Source organism: Lathyrus oleraceus, chromosome 5 (assembly GCF_024323335.1).
Source record: "Lathyrus oleraceus cultivar Zhongwan6 chromosome 5, CAAS_Psat_ZW6_1.0, whole genome shotgun sequence".
Lineage (NCBI taxonomy): Eukaryota > Viridiplantae > Streptophyta > Magnoliopsida > Fabales > Fabaceae > Lathyrus > Lathyrus oleraceus.
In genome coordinates this window covers 385,199,744-385,213,064 of record NC_066583.1, presented here as the reverse complement: position 1 = coordinate 385,213,064, position 13,321 = coordinate 385,199,744, and the positions used below count along the sequence as shown (strand labels likewise).

The window sequence follows — 13,321 nt, the reverse complement described above, 5'->3', positions numbered from 1 at the left end:
GATGGCATTCGCTTTTTCCAACTATATGTGAGTATAATATCCTCGTTTCTTATTTTATGAATTTTTTCCCCTTGAATACAAAAACATTTTCTGCAATGTGTTTATATAAGGGTTTTATTTGTAATATATATGAATTGTCAATTTGTTGCATAGTATTTTTGTTGCACGTGTACTTATATTTTCGTTGCGTTTGTCACATGTCTCCCTTAACTATTTTGTTTTATAACTTAATCTGTTCTTATTCTTTTATTCTCTTAGGTGGTTAAAGACAGAAATGTGGCTGCTCAGCTTGTGAGAAGAGCTGAATCTGCTGGTTTCAAGGCAATTGTGCTTACCGTGGACACTCCAATTCTTGGTCGCAGGGAGGCTGATATTAAAAACAGGTTCGAGACCATTTGGATGTTTTAACCGGAACAATCTTCATGCAAAATTGATCGTATCTCAACATATTGTTGATAAACCTTATGTTTTAAGATATATGCCAATGACTTGTTCTTGTACAGATTTACAATGCCACCACACCTTGTATTGAAAAACTTTGAAGGGTTGAATCTTGGAAAGCTGGATAAGGTTTGTTTGCGATTAGTACGAATTTAAGAAATCACATGACTTTTTAAACTACTAATCATCTCACTTTTTCCATTTGCTGTTTGCTATCACTTCGCAGACGAATGATTCCGGTCTAGCGTCTTATGTTGCTAGTCAAATTGACCGCTCACTCAGCTGGAAGGTAACTTGTATCTTTCACATACAAATTAGACCTCCTTGCCTATGACAATATTGCATAGCGAAGTAAATAATGATATGGTAAATCTTATTGCAGGATGTGAAATGGCTTCAATCAATCACCTCATTGCCAATTTTAGTGAAGGGTGTACTTACTGCTGAAGATAGTAAGCTTATTACATAATAACAAATATATTCTTTTATGCTTCCTTATCCGTTTGATCTTTGTTAGAATTGTTCTTATTAATCTTGAATTTAATTTCATGATTCTATGCTCATAATGTAGCAAAGTTAGCTATACAAGCTGGAGTTGCTGGAATCATTGTCTCCAATCACGGTGCTCGCCAACTTGACTATGTCCCTGCGACTATTATGGCTTTAGAAGAGGTTGTGAACATATTGCAAATATTGTTCTTAGTTTCCCAACTTTATTACTGTCATACTTTACACCCAACTCTTGCATGGGTTTTACTAATGTTTTTGTTGTTTGCCTTGACAAGGTTGTGAAAGCAGCAGCCGGAAAATTTCCGGTTTTTCTGGACGGCGGAGTCCGTAGAGGGACAGATGTTTTTAAAGCACTAGCTCTCGGAGCATCTGGTGTATTTGTAAGTATATGATTCTTTTACAACCATGATAGTAAAATTAAACTTCAGCTAGACATATCGCCTTTTTTCCATACTGAAGCATATTCCATCATTCAGATTTTTTACCAAGTTCCTCAATGAAACATTTCTTGTGTTTATACATATTTATCTTTGATCTTGTACTATATCAGATTGGACGACCTGTGGTGTTCTCATTGGCTGCTGATGGCGAAGCTGGTGTAAGGAAAATGCTTCAGATACTCCGTGATGAGTTTGAACTAACTATGGCGCTATGTGGTTGTCATTCACTGAAGGAGATTACTCGCGACCACGTTGTCACAGAGTGGGACCTCCCAAGAATTGCTCCTAGGCTATGAAATTACAGAACTATGCGATGAGGTGTCATTGAAATAATTTAGGGTTCTGTTTTAATAAGTTGTAATAGATTGGAATAGGAAAGAATGTAACTACATTAGTTGGAATGTTTTGGGTTCCTACCAGCTCATTGTGACCCTGACTGGTATTGTGGTGCTTTTGAGCATTGTATTGCAACTTCACAAATACACTCTTAGATAGACAAATAATGTAATGTTGCAGACAATTTTCCAAAATGACAGCAAATTCGGAATTATCTACTCTTCAGATATGGAAGTTTTCCACCACCATCTAAGAATCAACTTCAAAGATGATACTGTCATAAGTAACACAAGCGCAAGCATAGAAGATTATAAAATATATGTGTTGATCATATCATATTACTAAAAGATAAGTAACACAAGCACAGTCATAGCACATTCTAAAAACATATCCAATAACTCATCTAAACCAGTATTGTTATCAACTAAATGGTCGGTATGAAAATAACATCATTGTCATAAGTTTCATTACAAGAGTTTAAAAACAAAATAGAATTTTAAGATGACTGTGGTGGTGGTTGTTGATTCCTTAGAAAACTAGTGAGTAGTTCCCTCAACTCTTCATCTCTCTTCTCCCTCAAAGCCATTAACCGTAACATCTCTTCCTGTTGTCTTGCAAGACGCGCGAGTTCCTTTTCATTCTTCAAGTTTTGCTCTTTTAACAAAACCATAACTTCATCATCTCTCGCTTTTTCTCGGACGGTTTCTTGATCTTCTACGTAAGCAGCCATATCATGAGAAGAAGAGACTTTTTTTCTGATAGTAATGCTTTTGCTTTGGCTTTCACCTTGCTTCTCATAAGGAACATCAGCATACAAATCATCAACTTTCCTAGTTTTAGTTTTTGAACCATCATAGCAAAAATTTCCAAAAGTAATTGAGTCAACAAGATTGAGAGGAAAACCAGGTGGAGCACCAATATCACTATCACTTCTGTTGGCTTTTCCTGCATGAGTTCTATGTTTCCTTGAACTTGCACTTCTCTTCCGCTGCACAATTTTCTTAACTATATCGCCGTGCTCCAATACAGACTGCTTCCACCACCTTGCATAACGGGCGGTAACACCTGCCTCAAAAAACCGTGAAGGAAAATTCAAAGTTTTATCGGATATAGGCCTGTAGTAGTTCTTCCAAGCGATGGCTTTAGTCTCATTGAACCTAGGCACATAACTTGGAACATCTTGATCCAATCCAAATTGCATAGCAACTCTATGTGGAAGATACTGCTCTATAGAGTCAAATCCAACCAGCTCAGAAACTCTCATGCATATAACAAATGGGAGCATTTGTCTATCCACCAAAACTTTCTTAAATGGTACCAAAATCTCAGCATTTGGATAAAACATTCCACACTTATCAGCATATTTAACATATGGACGCCAAAGAAAATCATTAATAGCCGAGTCTATTGCCAACCTAACATTGTCAATTTTCGGAGCCTTAACCTTACGCCACCTAAACAATAAAGGGTCTCCATGGTTGATCATCATGGTTTGTGGTTGTGGTTGTAAATTTTTGAATCTCTCCCAAACCCAAATTTGAACCAAGTAAAAGGGTGATGCAAGAGTAATCTCTAAGGGAAGTCTTACACCACCAACAGGATATTTTTTCAAACCAACAATTGTTTTCTTAAACAAACTTAAATCCTTATAAATGCTAGCCAAAACAGCAGGAGCCAAAGCAATTGGGTTTCCTCTAGCAAGTTGAACAGCAATGGGAAATAAACAACTTTTCAGTAAAACTTTGTGAGGAAAAACAAAAACAGACAACCAAGTAGCAAGGAATGCTTCATGCTCAATTTCACTACCTTTATCAATGAATATATCCATCCATAACCGTGCTCTAGGCTTACCTGCTTGTTGTTTAAGTTCCTTTCTTGCAATGATGAGCTTCTCTTCAACCTCTTTCATTTGTTGATCTTCAAGTGAGGTGAAGACAGGATCACCAAGAACAGGGTAACCCCCTAAAAGCATAATATCCTCCAAAGTGATAGTTGCTTCACCAAATGGAAACACAAATGTATTTGTCTCGCAACACCAATTCTCAACAACCCCATAAAGCAAGTCTTGGTTTTTGTTTATGCGGCACCTGGTGCTCATTATAGCTTCAAAGATGCCAACTTTTTTCCACAGTGATTCATGTTTGAGCTTAAGTTGATCAACCCACCTAAACCATTTCGTTTGTGGACGACGCCACCCATGAAAATGGATTGTCAAAGGATATTCCATTGGTTGAGAAACAGAAGATGAAGATGATGAAAATGGGTTAAACTTAAAAGGTGGTTCATGGATGGAGTTAGAAATGGGTTTGAGAAAATGTGCAGTTCTGAAAATTGGTTTACTATCAGCAGCAGGCGATAGCATGAAATCTTGTCTGACCTCCATGATAGTATCTTCATCCATGATGGGTATGAATGAATGACACTATTCTTCAAAAGGTAACGATAGAGAGTGAAAATGTGAAAAATAGTAACATGTTTTGTGCACCTTCTTCACAAAAGCAATCTTGTACATGAAGGAAGAAAAGAATGTGATATGCGTGCAGAAAAGACAAATTAACTTTTTGCTGCTTGTAACTAATTTCTGAACCAAAACAAATAAAGGGCAAAATTTGAAATTCACCAAATGAGGGATATTGTGTTTTGTTGTTTTTATTTATATCCACTTTATCAAAATTTAAGGTGAAAAATAGACACTTCTAATTAGTGTGGATAAATTTCAACCGTCTCATCCCATCTATTGTATTTTTTGTGCGAACGGTTTGGATCAAATCGGATGTCATTTGATCCAATTATTTAATTTGTGTAGTATAGAATTGATTCGGCCGATTTCAAATTATTATTTTAGATCTGTCAAAAATCAAACTCAACAACATCGATTAATATTTTTTTTATCTATCACAAAAATGGGGTTTCATAATATTATTATGTTATTATCAATTTTATAATCTAACACTCGTTAGATTTTGTGTTTGAGATAAAGATTTGAATAAGAAGAAGATGAAGATGTTATGATGAAATTTGTTCAAAATAAATTTCAAAGTTTGTGTTTACATTAAGTTTTAGCTTTCATTCTCCTCCATCAATTTAAACAAATTGGATGTTAATTGATAATCCGACGAATCCCTTCCGAATAGTTTGGATACCTTAACATGAATTGCATATTCACATTAAACATATCGATAAACTATACTTTATAGAATAAAACTCCCTTATTTATTTTCGTGCACTAGAAAAATAAAAGAATAACTTGGATATAATTTTTGGCACTTGAAACAAGTAATTTTCGTGTCTATTTTTATTTTTTATGCCTAATAAATATCTTTATTTATAGAAAAGCTTGTACCAATTAATAGGGAGAAACTATGTTCGAATGATTTCAACATAGCTATTCATGAACAGTTATCTAGTATTAAGGTAGACATGCTCATGAAATATTGTGATGGTCTAGTTGTAAGAGATGAAATTTGCACATGCCTAATTAAGATGTTTCAATTGAACTCTATGATGCCACACCACTTCATTCTCATATAGGTAGACTATATCAAAAACACACCCATAATTATGCATTGCAGCAAACATATAATAATGTCTATTAAGAAGAAAATCTCATCCTACCATATTTATTCTTATGGTCTAAATACTTTTACCCCTTAAGATGTATCTATCATTAAGTACTTAAATCACTTTAATGGTGTACTTTCATCATTGAACTCAGGACTTAACGATAATCAAGTGTGAGTTGAGTTTCTACTATTGATGATTAATTAGATATGAGCTTGTTCTACATCCCTAATGGCGTCTTCATTGAATTAAATTATATCCAAAGACATCATATCTTTGTCAATCTTTTCATCAAAGAATTGCAAGATTTTTCCAAACTTTACTAAATTCTGAATATTCAATTCTTTCAAATAATCACTACGCCAAAAACTGGAATAGACAGCGCACCTTAGAGGGCGCTTTCTTAAAGAAGCGCACTCTAAAGTGAAGAGAAAAATAAGGAGGAATAGACAGCGCACCTTAGAGGGCGCTTTTGAAACAAAGCGCCCTCTAAAGTGAAGCAAAAAAATAATGAGGAAATGGAGGGACACCAATAGAGGGCGCGTTTATGAAAGCGCCCTCTAAGGATACCCTTAGAGGACGCTTCTAAGAAAGCGCTCTCTAAGTCCATGTACAACAGCGCACTTTAGAGAGCGCTTTTGTAACAAAGCGCCCTCTAAAGTGAAGCAAAAAAATAATGAGGAAATGGAGGGACAACAATAGAGGGCGCGTTTATGAAAGCGCCCTCTAAGGATACCCTTAGAGGGCGCTTCTAAGAAAGCGCTCTCTAAGTCCATGTACAACAGCGCACTTTAGAGAGCGCTTTTGTAACAAAGCGCCCTCTAAAGTGAAGCAAAAAAATAATGAGGAAATGGAGGGACAACAATAGAGGGCGCGTTTATGAAAGCGCCCTCTAAGGATACCCTTAGAGGGCGCTTCTAAGAAAGCGCTCTCTAAGTCCATGTACAACAGCGCACTTTAGAGGGCGCTTTATTACAAAAGCGCCCTCTAAAGTGAAGCGAAAAAATAATGAGCAATAGACAGCGCACCTTAGAGGGCGTTTTTTTTCCACAAGCGCCCTCTAAGGTCCCCTTTAGTAAACATTAAAATTATAACATACTGCGCGTTTTGTTATTTCACTCTCTGTTATTTTCGTTCTTTTTCACGTTAGGGTTCTAAGGCGTTCTCCTTCCACCTCTGTTAGATCTACGACGTTTCCTCCTTCTGGCACCAAAGGTACGTTTGTTTCGTTTTAGCTTTGCCCTATTTCTTGCTTTGTTTTAGCTTTGCCCCATTTCAGTTTTATGTTATTGTTGTCTATGATTTTAATTGTTTTCTTTATTACAGGTCAAATGATTTTAATTGTTTTCTTTATTACAGGTAAAATGACTTTTATGATTTTAATTGTTTTTACATTTGTCATCTGATTTTAATTGTTTTCTTTTTTACAGGTAAAATGGCTATTATGAAGTCAATCATTCGTGCAAGGGGCAAGGGATGCTCGAAAGTATCAATTGATATTTATTTAGATGGAGATGCTCTATTATCGTCAAGCCTCATTCGCGTAGATGATGATGCTGGATATTTGAAAGTATCCCTCTACGACAATGGAACATGTCCATCTAAACATATATCAATTCTATCTTCAAAAGATAAGGGTTCAATGTTGGCAAGTTACATTGGTTTCCTTGTTCGACAACATATTCCGATTACATGTGATAATTGGAGAAGTCCGGACTTGAAGGTTGGCAAAGAAAAAATATGGTCGGAGATACAGGTACTTACCATATATTGTTATATGTTTTTTGTTGCATCAACTTTGCAGCCCTGTATTGTAGGCAGAATTTAGGACTTCTCAAAGTTGATTTCTTGTTACTTTGTCGTTCATAAAATACACCACTAAATTCTCTGCGTTTAATTTTTAATTTTTTTCATCAGGCTTGTGTCTCAATAGAGGATGGGTATCTACCTAAAGTTACTTTTGTAGTGGTCCAAAAGAGACATCACACCCGTCTCTTTCCTGTCAACCCCAAAGAGACCGATAGAAGTGGAAAAATTATGCCAGGTTTTTTCAATATATTTCTCAACGCAGCTGGTATATATTATCATTTGAATTTATCACTTTTTGCTGATTTTGTTGTTCTAAATTGTCAAAGGAACCGTGGTAGACACCGACATTTGTCACCCTAGGGAATTTGATTTTTACCTTAACAGCCATGCAGGAATTCAGGTAATATTAGCTATGTCATTTAACTTTATGCCATTGTTTACTATTTGTTGCTCAATCGCCTTTTGACAGTTCTGTGTTATTTGCATTTGGACGTGTTCTTTTTGCAGGGGACTACTTATGCTGCCATCTGTTGTTTTGGTTGAGCCTTATTTTGTATGGATGTGCGATAGAACTACTAGACAACTTTTGGATATACAGAACATGTTTGCCACCATGGGTGGATGGGCGTTTTTGTTTAGTATTGGTTAGAACTACTAGACAGCTTTTGGATACAGTGGTCACTGGGTGTTGGTTGCTATGTTTTATTCTCTTAATTGTAGTACTTTGAGAATATGTTGTTGTATATTGTTGATCAAAGAATCATATATTAATGTTGTATATATGGAGGATTAATGTTGTATATAAATGGATTCATGTTGTATATATCAATGGATTAATGGTGTATAACATTGGATTAAAGGATGAAATCAATATGAATTTTACACTTTTGCAGCATGCGAACAGGTTACCAATTAAATATATATATCCACTGTTTTTCAAACAATTTTTTTTAAAATAACTAACACTTTAGAGAGCGCTTTGTCCAGAAAGCGCCCTCTAAACACTTTACATTGACAACTTTAGAGGGCGCTTTTTCCTGAAAGCGCCCTCTAAACACTTTACATTGACAACTTTAGAGGGCGCTTTTTCCTGAAAGCGCCCTCTAAACACTTTACAATGACAACTTTAGAGGGCGTTTTTTCCTGAAAGCGCCCTCTAAACACTTTACACTGACAACTTTAGAGGGCGCTTTTTCCAGAAAGCGCCCTCTAAGGTGTCCCTGTATGGACCACTCCAGAGGGCGCTTTTTTCTTAAAGCGCACTATAATGTGGCCACTTTAGACAGCGCTTTCTCCAGGAGAACAAAACGCTGTCTTTACCTATGCCAGCGCCAGATTAGAGGGCGCTTAAAAGCGCTGTTATAGGCCAAAATAAGCGCCCTCTTTTCCCTTATTTGGCGTAGTGAATCATGCATATGATTACTTTATGTACTCTTGATAATATTTACCATCTATTATTAAATAATGACACTTTTGTCATATTAGTACAATTATCATATTCAACATATATTATATATTTTTAATTATTCAAATTCATATACTTGAATAGTTTATAAATCATGCATATATAAATTTATTAATTTATTGCACATGTTAAACTTAACACAAATAAATATTATTTTCAACTTATTTTACAAAGATTTAGAACATCATATAACATATATTTATTTAAACAAACATGTATAAGAAGAAGATGAAGATTATGCATGTATGTTTATATAGATTTCACTATGATTATGAATAAACAAAAATGTATGTTTATCTCTCCATCAAAGTTCCAATAACAAATTAATCACAAAAAATCATAAATCAAAATTCCATAATTTTAACAATTATATAAATTAATTGTGTATCTTTCACCATCATTGAAAATTGTTATCATCTTCTTTAAAATTGCATAATTTAATATTAATCATAAATAAAGTATGGATCAAAATAAAAAATTGAACATAAAAGATTGTTAGATCTTGTGCTTGGGGTCTGCTGTAAAACTTGAATAAGAAGAAGATGAAAATGTTATGATGGATTTTTCACAAAATAAATTTCAAAACTTGTGTTTACACTAAGCTTTAGGTTCGATTCACCCCCACCAATTTGTTAGAATTAAACCCAAGGCTTTGAGTATGTCCGAATCAAACTTGATGAATAAGATTCAACCACACCAATCGAATTCCCTCTTGTTCTTCACTCTTCACTCGAGTGAACCAACCAACATTGATTGTAAGATTGTATCGTTGCATAAGGGTGACAAAAAACAAGAAAAGAAGATTGAATTGAGAAGAAAAAAATTAGAGTTTATCGAGAGAAGGAAGAGGATGAATTTTCTGCAAAGTTCCTTTCTGCTCACAAACTGTGATTCTTTATTCTTTTACTGCGAAATTCAAGTGTTTACAATAATAGAGGTTACTCCCTATTTATAGATTTTGCTTGTTTTCTCCCTAAAAAAATCCCATAAACAAAAACACAAAATACCTAATTCTGCCAACACTATAAAATTAGGTTTAAAACCAAATCCATGTTGAGGCTAACTCCTCGACAATAGGGTTTTTCGACAATAACATGCTTCGACACCATGAATTACAATTAAACACACCACCTAATTCGTTGTGTCCAAGCTATCTACATTCATCATAGACTTTAACTTCTTGAACACTTTGACCTGCACTCCTTTCATCATGATATCTACAATATGATTCTCAGTTCTACAGTATTCCAAGTTCAATTTTGCTTCTTCTACTTGCTTTCGAAGATAATGGAACCTCATTTCGATGTTCTTTTTCTTCCACATGCTATCGGATTCTTCGCCAGATTTATTGTAGACATGTTGTCGATCTTCATGGTAATCACTCCATCATTCTTTCCTATAATCTCTTTGACCAAATTCACCATCCATGGTAATTTACATGCATAAAGAGAAGCAAATATGTACTCTGCTTCACACGAAGACAATACTACTATTGGTTCCTTTCTTGAAATCCAAGCAACTGGTGCACCACCTAACATAAACACATAGCTAGATGTGGATTTTGTATCCTTAGCATCACTACACCATAATATTCTAAAGAGAAACTCGTCCGAATGTAGTATCGCGTAACAACTGTTATCAAGTCTACACTTGAACAGTCTCCGCACTACGTCCTAAATAGGCCAAGTTGGGTTAAATGTTCTACGGTCCTTAGCTTCTCGGACCCCCAAATTAGAGAAAGTAATTCCTATCCACAAATGACTTGTGTCACATCAGTAGTTCTAAAGAGGTCTCCACTAAGTAGATGGGTGTCATACGGTGAACTGGACCTTATTGGATTTGTAATCGCAATGTCGCGGTTAGCAAGAGTCGCCACCGACTTTTCTTTTATCCCTTAAGGAAAGGTGGAAAAGAACAGGAAAGACCTTAATTTTAAATTCTTAGGTTCGGGAGGTACTTTATACAAAGGGAAGGTATTAGCACCCTTTGTATCCATGGTTATCCATGGGCTCTTAATTGCTCAATCATTTATGTTTTCTTTGTTTGAAAAAGGTGGTTGAGAAATGTATGAAAAATGTTTTGAAAAGGAGAATTTAACTTTGTAATGATTCTTGCATGAATGTATACAAAGTGGTTATCTCATTTAGTTTTTTGAAAGTAGTTTAGAAAAATATAACTTGGCAATGATCCTAGTACGGATGTATGCTAAGTGGTGATTTTCCAAAAGAAGACGTTTGAAAGGTGTGGGGTGTGAAAAGCATTTTTTGTTATGAATGAGCAATTAAGGTTATACCTGTCCGAGGTCTTTCCGGGCATTTCCTATCCTTATGAGGGTAAAACTGTCCTTACTATTGAGAAGCAAGTAGTTTATCCTTGGGATATATAAGGGTCATCGTAGGGTCATCGAAGGCAACGATTGTGAGGATACCTTAGCATTCGAAGGGACTATCATCATTTAACCGTAGGCTACACCGAAGGGTCATCGAGGGACAAAATGGTATTTTCGAAGGCAACATCCGAGGGACTATGATGATTTTACCGAAGGGTCTTTGCTAAGGATATCCCCATATTCGCGGGACATGACCGTAATATTGTAATCGTGGGGTAGTAAAGAGAGGTCCGATGTCATTTATTTAAAGTCCATGTTTTAAGTCCATTAGGTAATTATGATGATACCGCATTAAATCGATACATTACAATCAACATTACATTAAAAATTAATATAGTAAAATTAATTAGGCAATCAATATGAATCTTCACATTAAAGTGAAATAATTTAGAATCCCTCTCCATGAAGGCTTCCCATGCGTAAAGCGGAGTACCTAACCGGCTATTTCTTCGGAAGTATGCTAGCCTTTACACCATGAACACACGGATTAAAGCATAAAAATACAATTGGAAATTGCATCATAAGATAAATATAGCAGCCAAGAATTTAGGCCAAATAATGCAGAATCATCATTAGGTAAACATGAAATAGGCAGCAAAAAGCAAAGCAGCCCCTGGCCCGATCGCCTCTGCTTCGCCTAGCGAAGGCTCAGCGAAGGCTCGCTGCGGGCTCGCCTAGCGATGAGCTAGCGAGCGGCCACGGGTTTGAAATTTGAGAACATTATGACCTCAACCTGCAGCATGGCTTATGGCATCCAACATACAATTATATGGTTCAGTTTCACAATAGGCAAACACATTTAAATTCTCATGCAAGACTTTAAAATGTTTATGAATTCAATTATAATCCACAAATTAAGAACATGAAGTGGTACCATATGCCAATTGAAAATACAAAACGATATCACATGCAAATTAAGATACTAAAGTGATACCACATGCAAAATAAGGACACCAAATGATAATCATATGCCAATTAAGAAGCTAAAGCGATAATAGTGAGGCTAACCTGTTTGCAAATCAAGTTGTAACCTTGAATTGGCGAGCCGGATTGAGTTGGACGGCGGTAGCTTCGGAGTGAGTAAGCGGCCTTCAGGGTTTCCGCCTTCTGAATTCTTTGGATCAGCAGGGTTTCTGTGTTTTCGTCCTCTGGATGCGTGTTTCCGTCCGTCTTCGTCCGTCCGTCTGTTTTTTTCGTAGCAGAGGAGCAGGTATTTATAGTAGAGGTAGTAGTGACCTAATGGGCTTAAAATGAGGTCCAAAAATCTCAAACTTCGCAAGCTTCGCTAGGCGAAGGAATTGCTCGCCTAGCGAGCAAACTAGGTCTGGGCCTTTTCCTGGATCTGATGCTTCGCTGGGCGAATGCCATGACGAAGCATTCGCTAGGCGAAGGGATTGCTCGCCTAGCGAGCAAGCTATTTTGGGCCCCTTCTGGATTGGGCCTGTTGTGAGCTGGGCTTTTGTTCACTTGATGTCGGTGCCTTGCAGAATAAGTCGGAGGGTCTTGAGAAATGCTTTGTAATACCACCGGGCAAATTTTGGGGTATGACAATGGGTCTCAAGCCAACTCGTTAAGGACTACTTCACACGAGTTGAACATGACTATACCATCCTCCTATCTTAATTGCACTAAAGTTCGGGTTAGAACTTATCTCACCACACAGAGATCACAAAGTACAACAAACAGATTATATCATACAAACAATATATACAAACAAACATCCAATATACAAATATATACACATAAAAAGTAGGCTAAACCCACTTAGGACTACTCCCTAGCAGAGTCGCCACTTAATTTCTATAGCGGTAAATTTATGACCATCAAGCTATGGATAAATTTGACGTCAGTAAAATCAGAGTTGCCACCGTGCTTTTATTGTTTCCAAAGGAAAAGGGAAAAGTACGAACAAAACCCAAAGATAAGAAGTTTTCAAATCAAAACTAATAAAATGCCAGAGATTATAGGTAAGGGGTTTGGTTACACAGAGGGAAAGTGTTAGCACCCAAAGTATCCTAGGTACTCCTAGGGAGCCCTTTTTGTGTGCATATGTTTTTGGTATAAATGATGTTTGGTAAAATATAGAGTGATGGGATGAGAAAATAATTCATTGATTATATTTTTGTGTTTGACAAGACCTTCGGTCTTATGCCTACGTACCAATATAAAAAATTGAGGGATCAAAACCCTGTAGTTCGTGGTAAAAATTTCAAAGAAGTTGGTGAATTGATTTTTAACAAAAGTTTAAGTGAAATGGCACAAAAGGCCAAAGATTGAATGGGGTTGTTAGTTCTTTTTGTCTTTTGAAATTTAAGTCAATATGGTTAAGTTTATTCACATGTTTGTTTTAAGAAAAAAAGTTTGAAAAAT

General features: G+C 36.0%; 2 protein-coding genes across 3 annotated transcripts in view; one reads left to right on the top strand and one right to left on the bottom strand.

Moving 5' to 3' along the window:
- Positions 1-1,952, top strand: part of LOC127084965 (glycolate oxidase 1) — a 3,022-nt gene extending 1,070 nt beyond the window's left edge. For both annotated transcript variants that reach the window (XM_051025503.1, XM_051025504.1), the window contains exons 5-12: positions 1-27; positions 259-383; positions 504-570; positions 668-730; positions 824-893; positions 1,013-1,113; positions 1,227-1,331; positions 1,502-1,952. The exon at positions 1-27 is cut by the window's left edge and continues 51 nt beyond it. In XM_051025503.1, coding sequence (XP_050881460.1) covers positions 1-27; positions 259-383; positions 504-570; positions 668-730; positions 824-893; positions 1,013-1,113; positions 1,227-1,331; positions 1,502-1,687 — 744 coding nt within the window. In that variant the 3' untranslated portion in view covers positions 1,688-1,952. The remainder of the gene's footprint in view (positions 28-258; positions 384-503; positions 571-667; positions 731-823; positions 894-1,012; positions 1,114-1,226; positions 1,332-1,501) is intronic.
- An 83-nt stretch (positions 1,953-2,035) lies between these two features.
- On the bottom strand, positions 2,036-4,250 carry LOC127084964 (uncharacterized). Its single transcript, XM_051025502.1, has one exon. It carries the CDS (start codon positions 4,126-4,128, stop codon positions 2,224-2,226), a length of 1,905 nt encoding a protein of 634 aa, XP_050881459.1. The 5' UTR covers positions 4,129-4,250; the 3' UTR covers positions 2,036-2,223.
- Between the last annotated feature and the right edge of the window lie 9,071 nt (positions 4,251-13,321).

What these genes read in the sequence shown, in the direction of transcription:
- LOC127084964 (XM_051025502.1), bottom strand. Translation starts at nt 4,128, where the DNA reads ATGGATGAAGATACTATCATGGAGGTCAGACAAGATTTCATGCTATCG.